Source organism: Hippocampus guttulatus, chromosome 16 (genome assembly GCF_054856545.1).
Source record: "Hippocampus guttulatus isolate MCC_2025c chromosome 16, RoL_Hgut_1.0, whole genome shotgun sequence".
Lineage (NCBI taxonomy): Eukaryota > Metazoa > Chordata > Actinopteri > Syngnathiformes > Syngnathidae > Hippocampus > Hippocampus guttulatus.
This window is the reverse complement of record NC_141276.1, coordinates 8,291,478-8,311,418: the sequence shown is the minus strand read 5'-3', so window position 1 is coordinate 8,311,418 and position 19,941 is coordinate 8,291,478. Positions and strand designations below refer to the sequence as shown.

Genomic DNA, 19,941 nt, shown 5'->3' with positions numbered 1-19,941 from the left:
TCCGTTTGTCAGAGAAAAAAACAAAAATGAGTTTTTGCTTTTGTCTGTGCCATTCTGTCTGTGGCATTCTTCCTCCAATTAGTTGATTGCTATTGTGTGTGTATTGTGGAATGTACTGCTGCATGATAACAAATACCATTGAACACGTTTTAAAAACACATGATATGCCTTATGAAAACACAAAATCTGGTATGTATGTATATTTGTCAATTTTCTATCATGCCTATTCTCATTAGAGTCTCGGGTAAGTTGGAACTTATCCCTGTTGGGTGAGAGGCATGGTACATGAGGCAGGGTCTGTGTAGACAACAACCACTGACTCTCACAGTTATGCCGATTGATAATTTAGAGTCGTGAGCATTAGCAGGTGTAATTTCAACTTCAAGGTTTGGATTAACATTTGAACTAAGGCAGCTTGACCTTCATAAGCATTTCCAAAGGGTAGCACTTTCCCCAAAGCACAGCATGTTCACTGATGTGCGCTTGCCAAGCATGCAAGGCTCACTGGATGCTATCATCACTGTGTTTTTAGGCAACTGGCCTTGGCTGCCTTGAAAATGTGCAGGTGAGATTCGACACACAAGTTTCCCCCTGGCAACAGGAACATGTGTGTGAGAGTGCTCGCCCGAGGAATTCTGAGCATCCCGAGGCGTTGCCCAAGACGAGTCAGCGTGGGAAGGGATGACGATCGAGACAGACTGGCTTTAACTGTCAACTAACAGTTCACTGTCAAATAGCTGCTGTCTAAGCCGTCTAAGGCGTGGCAAAGCAAGAGCCTGATTTGTTTTGAACAATAACAAGAAGGCCGAGGCTCGGAAAGGTTAATTTAGGTTTTCTAAGACATCTAAGATAAACTAAGATATCCTTTATTTGACCCACACTGGGGAAATTTACCATCTACAACAGCAATTTTGAATTTTGAAAGAATTTAATGATTCCAAATGTTATTCGACAAAAGATGCCCAAAGAGGGTGGGATCATCGATCAGATCCAGCCAAAATAATGAGTCTATTTTGACAAAGTAAGGAGTACAAAGTGTAGATATCTGTTTTCAAAGATGGGGATCAAAAGGAAAAAGTTGGCAGAAAAATACTCTCATGTATCATGTAAATATAAAAAAGTTGGACAACCACATTTGCTGTTTAATTACGTATGCTAATTTAGGGATATTTATAAAACGTTTTTTAAAATCTGTTGTTTATTACTGTGTTTGGATGTTTCGGCGGGCTTTGATAACTTTTTGTCAAGCTCGCTCTCCATTAAACGGGATGAATAAAGTAAGCAAGTATCCCTCTCTCATTCTAAAATTAAATCAACAAATCAATCTAACTCAAACAAAAACAACAAATTATATATCCGTTGTCAAGATTGCTCACTCTGACTGTTGCAATTCTAAACTAAGATTGTGTGTGCTGGTGACATGGCTCGCGGCTTTGCACATTTTCTAGTGGTGTACGTCACATGGTCTACAGAGCGCACAATTGTCCATTTTTACCATGGCAAAGATAATTGTGTCATTGACAGCGGACATTCCACAATTCCCCCCGTGAGTGATTAACACGCCAGGGTGCGTAACCTCTTGCGCCTCCTTAAATGTTACCTGAAGTCCTCCGCAGAGCATTGACCCTTGCACCTCCGCCATCTCTCCACAAAAAAAAAACCTAAATGTAGAAGAGGCTCATTGGCCAGTGAGTGAACGTGACCGAACCCCAGAGAGCAAACCAAAACACATACCGGTGAATTAGCCTGCCAGCTTTTGCCGTTTAGCTCGCATAAATGTGAGAAGTTGAGTCGTGACCTTTCCGACGTGTGATAGCAAAACAGTCCTGGCTCTTGTTTGGGCCACGTCCCGCTAAATCCAACATGTGGACATGATTGAATCACACGCAACGGGGATTTAACAGCAGGTAAATGATTTGTGGTGAAAACACTCACAAGAGGTGCATTGAGTAGCTCTTTCAGAACAAGCTTTTTTTTTTTCTAACAAAAGCCTTGGGAATTTGTTCGCCTGTGCCATTCATAAAAGAACTCAGGAACAGTTGAGCCGAGTCATTGTAATTCATCAACTTAACGACTCTGCACAAGTTGTGTTTTCATTCACTTGATAATTGGGCAAAGAAATGCAATTCTCATCTTAGTACTCTTCACACCTTTTGCAGGCCACTGAAGCTTTCAGCATCCCATGAAGGATCTCAAGAACAGATGTGTGCAAATTTGGAGGTGTACTGATAACCACCAAGCGTCAAAACACAGTGAGTGACACGGTATTGTTCAACATTTGTCCCCCTCAGGACTCTGCCTTTAGGCCTGTCGCCTTTGATTTTGTTTTCTCCTTTTTACTTTCCGTGACCTAATTCCAAGAAACACCAAACACATAGATGATGCGGCACGAATACGGAAGGCCCGACGATTGCAAATAAGTGAGCGACACGTCTTTGTGAGGCACTTTGGAAGAAGTGATGTAAAGCAAAGTCAAACAGCCTTCTCGCTGAGTGTATTTACTTTACGCTTTCTCCTGTCCATGTGAAGGAAATTTGCCCCATTTAACAAGATGTCACCATGACAAAACTGCAGAACACTGAAACCCTGTACAGCGAGTTAATACCAGTAAGGAACAGCAAAAGATAAGATTCAATGTAGTTACATACAAATAAGGGTCACTTTACAAAACGACGATGACAATGCAAACACTGGAAAACATCTCAAAGGGGATGTGAGGTGAAGTACAAGTTAGACTTAATCTAGTTTTAAAAAAAAAAGTGGATGTTTCGCCATCAGATAACAGCTTTGTCAACGCGATACCCGCTCTGACAAGCGAGATGATGTACTTGTCAGGCCCGTAGTAGCTTGAAAAACTCTGTTGTCGTGATATTGTTTTTATACATTTTCAGTTAAAAAAAAAAAACGAACCAAAAGATAGTTTTTTCCCCCAAAATATTTAATGCAAGTGTATCAAAGCGTTCAACTTGTCAAGATACCAAGTTACGTATCAAAACTTACTGTACCTTCAAAAATCAGAGGTACGATGAGGCGTAAAATTTGAATAAATAAATCGCAAATCCAGCAGACAGTGAGTGAGCTGTGACGCAGCTTAACTCAACAGGATTTTGGCATGCCAGTAATGAAGTCATACTGAAATGGTGCATGCATAGAGACCGAGACGTGATAGTCGTGGTGGCCAGTCACAAAATCAAACTATCCCGCTAATCCCCCTCAAAACAGATACAGATGAATTATTTTGATTTTATTTTATATAAGACTGGACTTCTGAAAATAGTGGCACAAATTCAGGACCTTTATTTTTTTTTGTTGCAAATTATGCTGTCGTCAAAACGTACCCATGTCTGATTCCTGACGTGTCGGTAATTTTGCAACTCTTAATTTGAAAGCCAGTGTGTGTGTGTGTGTGTGTGTGTGTCCCTTTTTAACAAGTTGATATAGTGCGGTGAGGTCACACACTGGTGTCATCTCAATGCAAAGCTGTCTGAAAGGGGCTGCGAAGGTCTCGCACCTCATAAAACGAAACAGTACAGTGCAGTTTGATTTAGGTCACTTAAACACGCCACCCACGTCTTAAACACTCCTTACATTCACCTTCCCCCCTGCCCCTGCGCCCCCTGTGATGCCACACTGACTCTACTGTGGGCAACAACGACGGCATGGGAAGGCTCAGTCGTGTTCCCAAACTTCTAGAAGTCGTTTGACGTGCACTGCTGACGCCCAAATGCTATTAAAAGTGAAGTTACTAATCCCTTTTGACAATGTGGGGGGGAACAAAACACCAGGGGGTGGGGGTGTCAAAACAAGACATCTATAAACGGCAGATAAACAAGATATTTTGTGATCTGGAGACCCCCTATGAGGAGCATGATGTGTGGCCTTAAAATTAGATTTTAAGTCAGAGTTGCCTTATTAAAACGTGACGTTTGTCTGTGGAATGTTTAGTCAGAGTTTTAGTGTACAAGCTGCAAGCGATTGGCAATTGGGATATTAGGATATAACCCTAACCCTGAAGATCAGAGAGAGAAACTTTTACGAAAACTAAAGTCTCTTAAATGAGCTTAGTTTTATTCCTCATGCTGAGTCCCCCCCATTTCGCTCTCAGGCCAACACGGACGTGCAGATGCATGCTTTTATTTCCTGTCGCTTGGATTGTCGTCATGCCCTATTTGGTCTTCCTAAAAAGAGTAGTTCAAGCTTACAACGACTCCAGAACTTAGCCGCACGAGTCCTGACAAGGACCAGAGGGCGTGAACACATTACATCAGTTTTCAAAATGTCCTGCATTGGCCCCCCGTGTGTTTCAGATGAGGTCATCATACAGTTACTATATGATAACCGGGAATGTGAATGCAAATGGTTGTTTTTCTACAATTTGCGGCGAGCAGTCCAAGGTGACACAGCCTCCGGCTTACCAGTGACCCCAAAAAATGGAGACATGGCAGCCACTTTAGTTTGGATATGCATTAAAGGTGGTAAGTGCGTAATGCGTATCATGTATGCCGTTGCAGGAAGGGCGTGATACTCGAATTAGCGAGTGGGCGACTTTGCAGGCACAGAGACGTTTCGCCGCATTCAGACCACAGGAATGCATGACAAGCAACCGCTTCACTCGGTTTTGCATGTTAAGACAAAGAGAAACCAGAAATTCTGCAGGTATAAGGATAATTTTGATGAAACACATTTGTGCTAATGCTCAGGGTTAACGTGAACAACTGCACATCGATTATTTCACCTGAAAGTGACCACCAAAGAGACCCATGTCCTGAAAAACACAGAAATGATGCGCGGTGTGTTTTGATGAAAGTTGCTCAAGTTTTGGCAGCAGAGCGATGGCGGCTAGCATGTTGACCTTGCAGTTCGGAGCTTTGGGGTTCCAATCTCAGCAAAACTATGAATTTTAGTTTGATTGAAGACTCTAAATTGCCTTATGGGTGTGAATGTGAGATTTATGAACCGAAGTTTTGTAAACTGACTTTGGACATATCGACGCCGTTTGGATGCTGTATTCTCCTTCTTTAACCCTTTCATGCACCCTGTAACCCACAGGTGTCAAAGCCAAGGCCCTGGGGGCCAGATCCGGCCCGCCACGTCATTTTATGTGGGCCGCTGGTGCAAATCATGTGTGTCAACTTTCATGATCCTTGCTGAAATCTGTTCCGAAATGTCAAATTGTCATGGGTAATAAATAACGTTGAGATTTTGCATCGGCCCTCCGAGGGAAGCCGTAACTCCGAAGTGGCCCGCGACAAAAACTGAATTTGACACCCCTCCTGTAACCTGATAACATAAGCTGTCCACTGTCGTAACCGCCGTGCCTGAGAAGGTTAATATGGACGCTTCATGGATTTGGTCCTGGACAAATGGCCGACCATAGAGTCAAAGTTGGTGATTTTTATGGCAATGGTGGATGAATGACTTTTTAGTTACATTTTATTTGGGGAATTGTATTTCACAGATGGGAAATTGAGTTGCAAGCCGAACAACTGTCAGTCCTGCCTGCATTATCCTCGCATTGATCCCTCGCTCGACATGTTTGCGTGGTACAGACTCGGGTGGCGTGAACAATAACCTTTGGAGTTCAACAAGAGACAAAACGCTATCCCACAGCAGATGGAAAATCAATCGGGTGAGTGAGCGTCGCTACACCCACCGCTGTCTGTCAAGAGCTCACCCCGGCGGAATGGCCTGGCATCACAACAACGCCGTCGTCATCTCAGTTGTGTCTCATTCAGTCGGATGAGGCAGACTTTGACAGGATAAACACGTACAAGCAGGTAAAAGCACAGAGGGCGTTGGGGGGTGGGGGGTGGCGGGGTTATGCCAAGTTAGCAAAATAAACATGAGTAAGCAAGAAGCCACGAGGACAGAAGAAGTCACAGCGGCGGAGGAGAGGAGAGAGATCGAAAGAAAGCGGCAGGAAATGGGGAAACGGATCCATTTGGAATGTCTGACTCAGGAGACAAATGGAAAACATTTATTGAGCTGGCGGCAGTGGGAAGGTGGGAGTGCTTGGACCTGAAGGACACAGCGAAGGAAACATAAACAAACTTAAGACGAGGATCAAGAGGCTATCAAACGCCGTTTCATTCTCTTGCCGAGCCCCTAAATTAGGATACGCAAACGTGTCATTTTAGTATTTATTGGGATTCTTTAAAACATGGAGGACAGTGGTTGTCTGACGCACAATTTCCCCTCACAGTAGTCGAAGAAATACTGGTGAAATGGAAGAAATAAGCCACTGTGTATAACACCGGCAAAAAACCCGCTGAGGTTCGTGCAGTGAAACCTCACACTTTAATCCGTTTGAGTCCAAATGAGCGTTAAATGTTCAGTGGAAGCACTTGCGCAAAGCCAAAACCAGCGCCTGCTTTGCTTTACAAAAATTTTCTTTTTTCCAATATGGTTGCAATACAGGAGACACTTGTTTTAAGGACTTTAAAAACGTTGCTTTCTCACCAGCCCTGTGTGGTCCGGTTCACTTAAAGTTGAGATATGAAGTCCAAATCTGGGACTGAAGTCTTCCAAATGTTATTTGTGACATTTTGTGGTTAACCCCCCCCCCCCCCCCCAAAAAAAAAACTTGTTTTGTATTTGAGTATTGACAAAATGTTTTACGAAGAAATCAGTAGGAACTCAAACAAAAAGTTAAACATGGGCCTAGCAATCAATTGCACGCCAGTCGTAGAGGCACTGTTGAATAGTCACCATCAGTTAGCTTTTCGAAAGATGAGCAGCTTTTGATCAGCTTTGGGAAGGAAAGCGACATCCTGACCCGACCTTTTACACTCTGGCAGCATTTACCTGCGGAATCTGTCACAGGAATTCAAAACGTTTGCTTTTCTTTCTTTCAAATAATCCCACAGGACTGAATCGGAGCAATTTGGAAATAAAATGATTATTTTCTATATATATATATTTTTTTTTTACCTAGCAAAGTGTTTTGCATATTTATTTTGTATTTATATTGGTTGAAAAAAACCCGAATATATATATACAGGTATATATATATACAGTATATATATATATATACAATATATATATATATATATACATATACAGTGTATATATATATATATATATAGTTTAAATTTAGACTTAATTCATGTTTTCATTTCATCCCGTTACCCTAAGACCAAGGTGCCATTCAAAATAAATGTGTAAAAGTAATAGCGGCTAATCTTTGTTTTGGTACAAAATCCGACTAAATCCCCAGGAGAGCCTCGTGATGGCGTGAGTTGTCATCACGAAAATGGAAAACTGGCGATAGCATCACATGGAAAATGGAAGCCCTGCTCGCTACCCATCCTCACGTGTCTGCGCGCCATGTCACACGGAGATGTACACATCCAAACACACCCAGAGGGACGTAGAGGCATTCCGCGTGAGCTCACTACGTAGAGATGTTCTCACACATCTCGGCACGAGGTGACAGAAAAACAACGCCTGCGGCTTAAGCTGTCACAAGTGTAAATGGCATAGTATGTACACCGTGCGCACACGAGTCACGAGCTTTGCGGATGAGCAAACATTGAAGAGATGGAACGATTTGGCTCCAGGTGGCCGCATCCGTCATGCTTCCAGCTGTCGGCCTGCGCGGCCCACTTGCTTCAGCAAGTGCATGTGTCTATCCATATGTCACATGGCAAGGTTCAGAGGTCACCTTGGGCTGGCTGACGGCCCGCTGAGGTGCGGCACGGGGTTGTTTGATGAATCTTTTGGAACGCAAGAGGAAGGCCGGGGTAGACGGAGAAAACCTAAACGAACACGGGTAGAACATGTGAACTCCACTCAGGAATGTCCGAACCAAAAATCTCAAAACCAGAACCACAAACCCGTGAGGCAGACGTACTAACTACTAATCCAGCGTGCTGCCCACCGTAGAGACACATATGTGCTGAAAATCCTCTTCCTCCAATTTTCAAGGAGTCTTCCATCAGCCAAGCATGCATCTTTTTAGAATGAGCAGACATGCTAACCACAATGCTGCCAGCTCAAAAATTCACTAAGATGAAAATGATTGGCGAGGATAAATCACTATAAATAGGATTAAAGTGACTGCAGAGTCAACATCAGCTGGGAATCATTCCTGGAATCAGCGAGAGCGAAGGGACAAGATCCATCTAAAATGTGAACGCGTCAGCATGACATATTAGCGGCGCTGTTGTGCACAATGCGCGATGACAATCATTCAATGCAAGGAGACAGCTTGCGCCGCCGCTGTTTGGCCCTTTGTGCTTCCACGTGTGGACTCAAGCCAGGGGGGGGAGGGAGGTCAAAGTTCAGGCAGTGGTGCGAATCCTCCTTTTCTTGCCGCATTAGTCACACTCCAGTCAATAGTCGTCAATAGTTGCAAGCTTTGACAGATGTTTGTGTGTTTACAGATGACATCACCGACCGAGATAGAGTCGGCAGTCATGCAAAAAAAACAAAAACAAAATACTTTGATGAAAAAGTGACAATGCGTTTGGAATATGGAGCACCAAAAGGACAAAGCATCTCTTGAGATCTTGCGTGACATCTGCTTTGCGCAGAATTGATCACCAAAGTTTCCTCACACTATTTAGGTCCTTTTCTCATAACCATAATTGAATTCTAAACTGCACATTGTTTTGGGTTTTTTTGTTTTGTTTTTTTACAGGCACTGCGCTACACCAAATGATAACATAGAGGCGGCCAACATCCTGTCCATCCACCAGTTCCGTCATCAAGAATCCTGTAATGTTTGTTCCATGAATTTGGACGCATAATCAGTTTCTTGGACTCCACACATCCATGACCCGAATGAGGATAACCGGTCCAGAAAATAGACGGTCGGTAAGGTATTTCCATATTTGAAGTGTGATTCCGTGTATTATTCAACTGGATTTGACTGACATTTCACAAGTCTGAGGAAAACTCCATGCGCCATCATTGAAAGCCAGGCTCAGACTTCAATGAGTCATGCTTGGTTGCGGTGGTTTGCACACAAATTGTCAGATCGCGCATGGCGGCCCAGTCAGAAGCCAGGTGCGTTTAAAGAAAAAACCAAAAAAAGAAAAACTCTCACGCTAACGGGAGTATGTGGCCCATAACATACAATGAACAGAAGGTCAAATCCTTGCAACAACCGTCTCCTTTTGCAAGCTTTGTGTCATCGGTCAAGTCCAAAAGACACAAAAAGACGTGGAGCAAATCTTATCTGGTGCAATTGTTGCTCTGATTACAGCCATTTAGCCTTCTCAGTCAATCCACAAAGCAGATCAAGGCCATTAGCTTTCCGACCAACAAAACCTCCCAGTGAGACAGCTTGGTATAAAGAATGCGTAGAATGCCGCCACTTATAACTCATGTCAGCAGACAGTCTTTCACGCCTTCCACGGTGAGCGTCTTTAGTCTCGAGCACGGCACTTAGTCAAGTTACGTAATAGACGACGAACCCAAAGGGCGCCAATTAACCTTTCTGAGGCTCTTCCATTCTCGGCAGAGGGTTTGGCCAAAATCCTTCCTGCAGTACACTTACATTCTTCTGTACGGTTTCCCCATTAAGATGAAGTTGAGGACAAATCCGATAAAAGATGCTTTCAATGTTAAATGGGGACTCTGGAGCTCCTTGTTGCAGCTTGAATGGGGAACATAAAACACTGTCAGGGATTCAGATTGAGCAACATCGAGACCTGCCCTCCATCCCGACGTCTAACCATGACCTGGTGGTCCTCATCTAAAGCCCCAGACCTGAAACTACGCCTTGTGATGTTAAGAACTCTACGCCATCTGTTCATCATTATCAGTCCTGATGATACAGTGAAAATTGGACAGACTTCCATCGCTTCTTCATTCATGTCCGAGCCTGTTTTTGCAGACAAGAGCCCCTTTCTTTCAATGGTCGCTCTGCTCAGTGAGCGTCTTTCTCACAGGAAACGAGAGCGTCGGCGGTCAACAGCTGTTTGACTATTCGGTCTCGTGAGCGTCGCGGCGGCGAAGCTCGGGCATGCAAAGAATGTGGCGCCCATATGATGGATCTCAAGGAATACTCCCCGCTGACACGGGAAGGGCAATGCTGGATGGAATCCGCTGCCACTTTCCTGCTAAACTTGAGGCGAGAGTGAGAGAAGGCGATGGTCTCCGTCTGGGAAGACTTGCATTACACGGACAAAAGTATTTGGACAATGCAGCCATTCCATTCTATAGGTGTGAAAACGATTTTGATGTTCCTGTCGCATCACCCCCCCCCCACCACCCCCACACCGCCATCCTGAATTAGAAATCCACATACGTTACACTTTTTTCATCCAGCCCAATGAGCACTTGCATTGACACTTGAAGAGTGTTTCTCCAGACGGCATGTTTCAGCTCATGTTCAGTAGGATTTAAATCAGGGCCCATAGACGCCACTTCTGAGTAGTTCAATGTTTTAGTCGAGTGTCTTTCCATACCACGTCACCAAACAACACAGTGACTACTTGACCCCCCCCCCCTTTAACTCATTCACTTCCAAAGACGTTTTTAAACGTCTTTTCAGACTTGGTTCAGAATTGGCTGGTGCTGAATGAGTTAAATAGGCCGACAGACTGATTTGAAGACACCTGCGATGCGAATCAGACTACACACCGTGGTTGAACAACTTTTCTAGGGGTACAATTATTTTTTATAATAATTGTCTTTTACCACAACTAAAAACCAATGTCTGATTGTCTTTGGATGATTTTCATGATTTTTTTTTGTTGTTGTTTCCACTAACACAGGGGTACTAATATCCATCCATCCATTTTCTGATCCACTCATCCTCACAAAGGTCGCGGGGCATGCTGGAGCCTATCCCAGCTGTCTTTGGGCACGAGGCCGGAGCCGGAATCGAACCCTGCACCTCTGCACTGTGAGGCGCTAACCAGTCGACCACCGAGCCGCACGGGGTACGAACATTTTTGTCCAATTTTATCCCCTCTTTGAATGACCTGGCAATTCCGTTTCTAGTCTAAAAACTTCACAGGAACTAATCATAGTAAGAATAATAAATCAACATAACATTTTGTATCACAGGCACACAATTCACAGAGATAAAGCTCTTTTCATCCGACAACATCCCATGATCTCAGTCTAACATTTAGGAAAGGCAAAATTGGGGGGGAAAAACTAGAATATGGCCTTTGAGTACAAAAATGCCCACCCTGCTGTAAGACAAACAACAAAAGGCTCATTTTAGCTGAAGGGTTTTTTTCCCCCTTGTGGATTGATGTAATGAATTGGAGTTTACTATCGTTCTGTCTTCTGTCTGGCCAGAATTGACATTTTCCAATTTTCCTCGGGTAAAACACATACTGTATCAGTTTGGAATGGAAATATCCATGGCCTGATGCTTGTTATATAACAGGCTGCCATATGATGACATGATCTACTCTGAAAAATTTCCCATGCACGCAACTCTTCGGAATGGCTTTTGCATACGCTGAACTCATCATAAATCACCTACCAGCAGTCATCATGCCCCGATAACAACTCTTAATGGCATCTGCCAAATAAACTTCAATTTTTCGCTGAGAAGCCCTTATGTAATTCTCAGCAGGTTTGATTCATTGACGAGATGCCCCAGATGGCCATTCCCTGTGATTTCTTCAAAACCTTTGCTCCCTGGATTTAAAATCCCAAGACGTTTTTTTTTTCCCCCCAGTCTCCCACAACGATGTCTAAGAAGTCGCCGTGACCTCCTTGGACTCACGAGAACCAATGTCAGCTCATCTTCCAATAACTCTCCAAGACAGCGGGTCGCAATGTTTGGCTCGAAAGAGGACAAAGGTGGCGTAACGTTGTCATCCATCTCGCGGGCAATAAAATGAAAATAAATAGGCGAGCATTGAGTTGACAGAATAGGGAGTCGTGCGTGATAAGCACGTATGTGGGCCCTTAACGAGCCTTTTATGAGGAAGTGATGTGAAAAGGTGATAAGAGCCAGATGGTCCTTGGGAATGTTTTGAATGCATCTTCCACTCGGTAGGGTGGGGTTTAAGGTTGTGTAAATGAGCCAACTTACATAATGGAGCTTTCCAACTACTGTGTGACACAGAGGCCTGAAACGACTTGTTGACATCATTTATGATCAACGTGACAGCAGTGGACATGAATTACGATTGACATACATTTTTTTAAATTTTGCTACTCAGATGCAAATTGAAACTATTAGTCAGGATGGGACTTATTTGCGAGCATCTCTAAATAAATGTGTAGATTCGCTTCTTTATGCGAGTGGAGCTTGTTTGTCGTTCGTGACTGTTGCGTTGGGTAGCAGCCTTACGAAAAACGCTTGACTGCCTTATTCAGTTTTTTTTGTGGACTTTTGAATTGTAAATGCATTCTTTTATTTCAGGGTATGTCTGCCTCGTTTGGTTCTCGTTTCCACCTGCTCTAGTCAACCGGGTTGCCTGTGTCTACCAATCAGCTCCTTCCAGCTGCTCGTGTCTGGCGCAGGTGTGTCTCATCTCGTGTCATCATTTAATATGATTATTTTCTTTTGAGTTCCATGCTTTCTTTTACTCTGTCTTGGCTCATTGTTGTTGATCCAAGTCACATTCCACTTGGCGTGTCGTGCTTCTTATAGTGCAGTCCACTTTGAATTGTACTTTTTTGAATATTACTGTGGTGGAGGTCGTAAACAAAACGGGAAATATTGACTGGCGTAGTTCAGCGCTTTCCAATCGATGTCCCAATAACAACCCTGCGTCATAAGAAACCAAAACAATGACAACCATTGGGACTGCGCCAGCAATGAAGACAGGTAGCATTTCTGTTTGGGCGGAGTGCGAGACAACTATTTAGTCGAGGTAATGACGAGGATAAACCATGGACCGTGAGAGCGTGGGACTTTATCAGAATATGATCAAAATGCATCCGTGGTGTCGGAGAAGAATAAAAGCCGGTCATTGTGTTCTCCGCTCGGGTGAACTGAAAGCTCAGGAATGAAAGTACAGCCGTGGCATGGAGGAAGTGGATTCCGTTCACAGTATTGTCAAGAGTAGTCCCCTCCCCACTGGCTAATAAAATAAGAAGTATTTATATGGAATTTAGTGCGCATCTTGCATAACGAACGATGACGTGCGAACGAAAAAAAAAATCGATTGCCATTGTCGAAAAGCAAACATTTTTAATAGCCATCCCTTGATATTATACATTGTGTCCAAAGATTACCCTTCATAATACAATCGTGTTTGTTGTGTTTTAATGATTCAAAACGTTGTTTGCTTGTAAGAACATTGAGCTCGATAACAGTACGTTCTGAATCAACCAAAAAAAAAAAGAAGCATCTGACATCTGGATTTTGGCTTGTTTTCCAAATGCCCCCCCCCCCAACCCCACCTCTTCCCTTTCCTTGCCAGGATCGAGTTTTAGACCAAAGGATGTCAATGGTTTGTGAATTTCTTCGAGAATCTTTTATGATGAAGGGCTACATCTATAAATAAACTCGGCTTGACCAGACTAAGCACTACACCACTCGCATAGCAACACTGCACAATGAAAACAGACATGAAGACGGGCCCCGTCGTGACAGTAGGAGAGTAAAAATATAAGAGACTCATTAGACTCAATCCAGTTGATCACCTTGTCAGCATTGACCTATTTTGTGAGCCTTCCGTTAGCTCATCAAGTTGGTTTTGGAGTGCCAGTGAGAAAACAGGATGAGTCTTTGCATATCTAGAAATAGATTTGGGAACACGTGTGAACGAAAAATGCCGCCAATTGTCAGCTTGTTTTCAGGAGCATACTGCGTCTGCATACTTAAGTATTCGTTTGGCCAGTTGTAAACAGACAGTAACCCGGCAACCGCCCGGGAGATGGGTGGAGTAATGCTGATTCAACGTGTGCAAGAGGACAAGAATGTAAAGTGTGAAGGACTATCTTGGGGGGTTGGTGGGGGACTTGGCAGGAGAAAAAAAGAGCTAATGCAAAATAGTGCAAAGATCTGATAAATTCCCAGTGAAAAACAATCCGGCTTCTCTTCTTGGCCAACTGGTTAAAATGCCATCGCGACTGAGTCACAAGCCGAGCCACCACAACACACCTCGTTTCACCTCGTGAGGCGCATGATTGTCTGCCTTGTGCCAGTTGCCACTTCACGGGTTGAAAACGCAGACCTGTTTGGTTTAAAACTGGAGTTCCTCAAACCAGGTCGCCTTAAGTCGTGAGTCTGCAACCACAAAGTCTCTCTTAAGTTTCCTCAAAATAGGAATCCATGAGCTAAAAGTCTTCTGAAAGAGGACCAAAAATGGAAACTGGCCAAAAACAGTACGCCGTTCTTTGTGCACTCCCTTTGAGAGTTTGAATTTGAAGTGTCAAGCAGGCCACTCACATGGCAGCGCAGAACAGAGGCCGATTAGATTGAACCATTTCATGCCCCAATAACGATAACCTGTAACCTGACAACATGATAAACTGTCCACTGTAGTGACCGCTGTCCCTGAAAGGCTTAGTGCTACCCACATTGGTTCCTTGATTTGTTTGTATTAAAAAAAACTTTTTTTTTTTAAACAGCTCCCTTTGAAGCAAAATGAGCGTTAGCATCACAAAGGCCGGTTGCTGGAGCAGAAACAGGAAACACTTTTGAGTATTCATGTAATAGACAAAAGAGCATGCTTCCCATGTTGTTCATATACTCTGCTATTTCCCGGCGCTTGTAGGATTTATAAACAAACTGGTTCTGTGGAATGCTGAATGCGGCAGGTTAAAGGAAGCGCCCCGAGGGTTCCAAATGACGTCGAGACCACGGTATAAAACCCTAATCTCAAATGTCGACCCATATATCAAAATGCCTGGGAAGATATAAGGAAAAGGGAATTTGGCAACCCGTTTTGGGGGAAGGGTCAACATTTCGGTTTCAGGAAATCCGATTTTGGAGATTTGAAGCCAAAAAAAGAGGCTGACCGTGAACTTTCTGCGTGTTCAGGGTCCATTCAGACTTTCCACAAGTCTTCTCCTGTTTCACCCAGTGATGATTTTAGCAGGAAGCGACAAAGCCCAATGCGCCCCTGCCGTTGAACCGTTGACTCCTCAGTCAATTTTCTTCATGAAACATGCCCCATTCTCGTGTGTGGAAGACCATCTCACCAACGAGGGAGGGATCTCACACGATCCTCACAGGACCATATCTGTTAATGCCTTTTGCAGTAGTGCGGCCATTTTCGATTTTTACCATCTCATGAAGGGGCAGCTTCAAACTCAAAGTCTGACGGTTTGTTTTGGAAATGAGGCTCAGGAGCCGCAGGGAACTCTGGTGGCTCATGCGTACAGTCGTGAAAAAGAAGAATCCCTGGAGGGATACCTGTAAAAACAGAGTTAAGACTGTTAAAAAAATGTGGACAGACTCCAGGTTTTGCAGAATTTCTGGCCTCTTGTAGGGAGCAAAAACACGAACCGATCAGAGAGTTGAGACGTAAGGCGAGACGAGGTCATCAACTCTGCCAACTCACGGTAAATACTCATGGGAAAGGCTGATTTGTTGTTCCAGGGTCAAACCTACATACAATGCGACATAAATTATGCGGTCCATCGATTCAATCATATGTAAAGGGCTCTGGTATCATCAACCACGTCATTTTAATCCTTTCATGCACCCTGTAACCTGATAACATGATAAGCTGTCCACTCTAGTGACCGCTGTCCCTGAAAGGATTAAATGATGACGTTGGGACGAAGGTAAGTTTTATTTTTGGAGAATGTTCCAGTCGGCTGGTGTAGAAAACTGAATAGAAGCTTGACTGAAAGTAGGGAGTGGTTAAAAGTGTTGAAATCAAGAGTGTGGGTGGTGGTATGCAAGGTGAGCAGAGAGCCAAGATCGGCTTTTCTGGACATGGCTTTCTTCAGGCTTCTGATTGGCGCAGATGACGTTATGTGTTTCCAGTCTTACCTGCCACTTAACAGCCTTTGAATGTGATTTGGTATCAATCAAGGGTGCCCATTACACCGATTGCGATCGACCGGTAGATCGCGGACTGGTCCCAAGTCGATCGCGAGGGATGTAGGGGAGAAAAACAAACAAACAACCATTTGTGTGTCTTTGTGCATGTTAGTAATATATTCTTTTGTGTTAATGTACACTGCACCCTAATCATCCTATCGTTCTCATTTGCACAAAAAGTATTAAAATAAATAAATAAAATAAAGCAGGTACATCTTTAACCACCGGTGGCGTGTGACCTGCATTACCGGACGTTTTTAACGCTCAGCAGTCTACAATTGCGGCTTGTGATCGGAGCTGTTGCGCTATATCTTTTATCGTTATCATTATTCTCATTCAGAGTTTGTTTTGTGTACAATTCACCGAGGGCACGGGCAAAGAATAGGAATCTACAGGGCAGAGGGAGGCACCTCAAAACGGTACGTGGGAGCTACGATAGTTAACAGGCTGCCATTAGTTGTGTCTTGGACTCAAGACACACTTCAATTCCGATGACAGAACACGCCTCATAATGGTCATATTCACGACCCCGCCTCCCTTCATCGAGATAACCACATGTTGGGAATTTCTCCATTGTGAGACATATAAAGGTTTTCTTATCTTAGACTCAACACATTTTCATCTCTTTAACTTGCACATTTCACTCGGACGTCCTGTCTCGTCTTCCCACTTGGAAGCGCCTCCGCAGTTCTACAAACCTCACATTGTGTCCCGCCGCACCACGCGCTCACTTCATTTGTCCGCCTTTAAATAGCACTTCGCTCCAACGTGACCCGCCGGCTTCCAGAGGCGCTGCGCATGGCCTGACACTGGGTAGATGTCGGTATGCATAAGTCACTCCCTCAATACTCCTAATGCTTCTGTTTTAACCCCAACCTGTTGCCTCACATTCCTAACAAACAGTTCCTGAATGACTTCCCGGGAGTTGAGAAGTTTTAACACTTCTACACGACGTGTTGATAGAGTATTTCCAGACCTCCACTTGGCCCTTACTAGGCCGTGGGGGATTTAATTGACGAAATGTAGTAAGAAATAGGCGGCCCGGTAGTCCAGTGGTTAGCACGTCGGCTTCACAGTGCGGAGGTACCGGGTTCGATTCCAGCTCCGGCCTCCCTGTGTGGAGTTTGCATGTTCTCCCCGGGCCTGCGTGGGTTTTCTCCGGGTGCTCCGGTTTCCTCCCACATTCCAAAAACATGCATGGCAGGCTGTTTGGACGTTCTAAATTGTCCCTAGGTGTGAGTGTGGGCGTGGATGGTTGTTCGTCTCTGTGTGCCCTGCGATTGGCTGGCAACTGATTCAGGGTGTCCCCCGCCTACTGCCCGAAGACGGCTGGGATAGGCTCCAGCACCCCCCGCGACCCTAGTGAGGATCAAGCGGTTCGGAAAATGGATGGATGGATGGATAGTAAGAAATTCAACTCCGGGTGATTGTTTCAATATTCTACGGTTCAGGCTTCACTGTTAAAAGTAAATGTTGAAACTTACTTTTTCCACTAAAATCTTTTTTTTCCCGACAATTCAGCTTGTAAAAAGGCCAGAAAGCAGTTGAAAGAAGTATCATCACATCATGCGGCGTGCCAATGCCGCATGAAGTAAAAATAATAATAAAAGCGACTCAAGGCTAAACATGATGTGCCAATTTTAGTTACAAAAAAAAATCATCAGATAAACAAGTCAATGACACCTTAGTTTCCCTAAATCATTTAGTGAAACCGAACAGCTATGACAGGTATGCCGACTGTTTTTCTTTTGAACTGGTTCGCGTCTCCCGTCAAGCAGGCATGTGAGGCATGCGTTACCCATTAAAACATAAAAACAATTACTGCTCCTCTGGTGTGTTTGTACCAGTCGAGCACTTTTGTTGTCAACTACAATGCACCGTAGGGATGTGCAATTCCTTTGTACTTATCAAAAAAAAAAAAAAAAAACGCTCTTACATAAGGAGCACATTTGAGGTCGTTTTCTTCTTCTGTATTGCCCCGAGAATGTTGTGTGCAACTGTTTTAAGTGGTAATATTATGAATGTTAATCTCTGTTTTGTAACTGCGTCCAAAAAAAACAAAACAAAACAAAACAACAACAACAAAAACTTTGTGTTAACCTGCTGATAATGCTGCTGGGTACATTTTTAAACTGAGATTTGAATCGAGAAACTCAGAACTGTAAGGCACGTGTAACATCCATGTGGAGTCGCCTCGATATTTACTCTATCCAACACAAGTAATCTTTGTTTCCTGTCAAGAATTCAAAACAGTTCCCACTTGGTGAGGGTTTGAATGTGAGAATGAATAGTTGTTATTCTCTCAGGTCAGATGCAGTAGACTCTAGCTACCCACGAACCTGAACAGGATTAATTGAAAGCGATAAAATTCCCCAATAAATTAACTTTGCCTTGGATAGGCTGGAAATAGTGATTCAGAAATGGAACTTTTCAATGGTTTATCAAAAACAAAAGCGTAAATAATCACTCTCTGACACTACCTTGGCCCCCATCAACTCTATCTTGTTTTTTGTTCAATGGAACTCTCAACAGGAAGCGTCCTTTCACTGTGGCGATGTTTCATGATGTTCTGCTGCCCCCTTCTGGACTTGAAGATACCATCACGGCTATTAGCCTCCCCCAGTCCGTGACAGTCCCAAAATCAAATGCTGCAACTTCCCACACTCAACATGAAAAACACAGCGGCAACAAGGACGTGGGAATGTAATGGGAGGACTGCAGGTGTCAGATAATGGGAAGATGTTTGGGGATGAAGCGGCCTTGGGTGGGGGGGACGATAGATGGGGAAAGACAACCTTCACTTGTCTCTCATAACGTTGGCAGCATGGACAAGAAAGTGGTGTTGATCACCGGCTGCTCATCCGGAATCGGCCTCAGCCTGGCGGTCCGGTTGGCTTCGGACCCGGAACAAACATTTAAAGGTGAATGGCAATTAATTTTTCAAGGGTTTCGGTATGCTAGGGATTAGCCTGTCTGCCATGCAGTTCTAATGTTCAGGGTTCGAATCTCGGAATCCGACCGCATATCTCGACTGTGATCTTCCTGTGTAGAGTTTGATGTTCTTCCTTCGTTTGAATGTGTTTTCTTCTGGTACCGACATCCTTCCACAAACATGCATCATCCAATCAACGCTTCTTTGCCTGTGTTTCCAAGTATACGCCACCATGAGGAACCTGGCCAAGAAGGAGCGTCTCCTGGAGAGCGTCAAAGGCCTGCACAAGGACACGCTGGACGTTCTTCAGATGGACGTCACGGACCGCCAGTCTATCCTAGACGCCAGGGACAAGGTTGCGGAGAAGCGAGTGGACATTCTCGGTGCGTTCTTGGTGCTGTGGCTACACTGGAATCTCCCCGTTCAAAACAGTAGAGGAATTCGGAATCTGAAGTCAATAACAGACTACGACGGCATTCATCGTCCTTAACGTTATACTGTTGTTTTGACTATTCAAGACTTATTTATATGCAGCTGTGATGGCGTATCTGTACTTAAGTGTTTCTTTTTCTGTCGACTTTGTGTTTGACTGAAGCGCTCCCTGAGTATGTCTTTTTTAATAAGCGACTCGTCTAATTGTTTCTTTCAGTCTGTAACGCCGGTGTGGGTTTGATGGGTCCACTGGAGGCTCACTCTCTGGACTCCATGAAGCAAATTCTAGAAGTCAACCTTCTGGGCACCATTCAGACCATCAAGGCCTTCCTGCCCGGGATGAAGGCTCAGCGTAATGGTCGTATCCTGGTCACAGGCAGCATTGGAGGCCTTCACGGTGAGAACACGCAAATCGGACTCTCACTCTGAATTAGTTTAGTTTGGTGTTTTAAAACCTTTATTGATTTGAAGCACATATTTAATTCATTCCTGTAGCTTTTTGGGCCAAGGAACTATGTTGAAGTGAGTTCAGAAGCTTCGTTTAGACAAACGTGTTGCTTTGACACCATTGTGTAGGATCTTGGTACCAAGGAATGATGTTGAAGTGAGTTGAAGCGCTTCATTGTGCTGAAAAGACATCATTTCCTGGATCAGT

The 19,941-nt window shown here is 44.1% G+C and overlaps 1 protein-coding gene across 6 annotated transcripts in view; it reads left to right on the top strand.

Annotated features, from left to right (window-relative positions):
- hsd17b1 (hydroxysteroid (17-beta) dehydrogenase 1) overlaps positions 1-19,941 on the top strand; it is a 28,780-nt gene that overhangs the window by 7,903 nt on the left and 936 nt on the right. For 2 of the 6 annotated variants that reach the window (XM_086132287.1, XM_086132284.1), the window contains exons 3-11: positions 2,160-2,252; positions 5,459-5,629; positions 8,642-8,817; positions 10,775-10,892; positions 11,648-11,772; positions 12,341-12,441; positions 18,455-18,843; positions 19,076-19,237; positions 19,504-19,683. In XM_086132287.1, coding sequence (XP_085988413.1) covers positions 18,654-18,843; positions 19,076-19,237; positions 19,504-19,683 — 532 coding nt within the window. In that variant the 5' untranslated portion in view covers positions 2,160-2,252; positions 5,459-5,629; positions 8,642-8,817; ... (2 more) ...; positions 12,341-12,441; positions 18,455-18,653. Of the gene's footprint in view, positions 1-2,159; positions 2,253-5,458; positions 5,630-8,641; positions 8,818-10,724; positions 10,893-11,647; positions 11,773-12,340; positions 12,442-16,676; positions 16,746-18,454; positions 18,844-19,075; positions 19,238-19,503; positions 19,684-19,941 lie in introns of all 6 variants that reach the window. The other 4 variants (XM_086132286.1, XM_086132285.1, XM_086132288.1 and 1 more) reach the window with 4 other exon arrangements.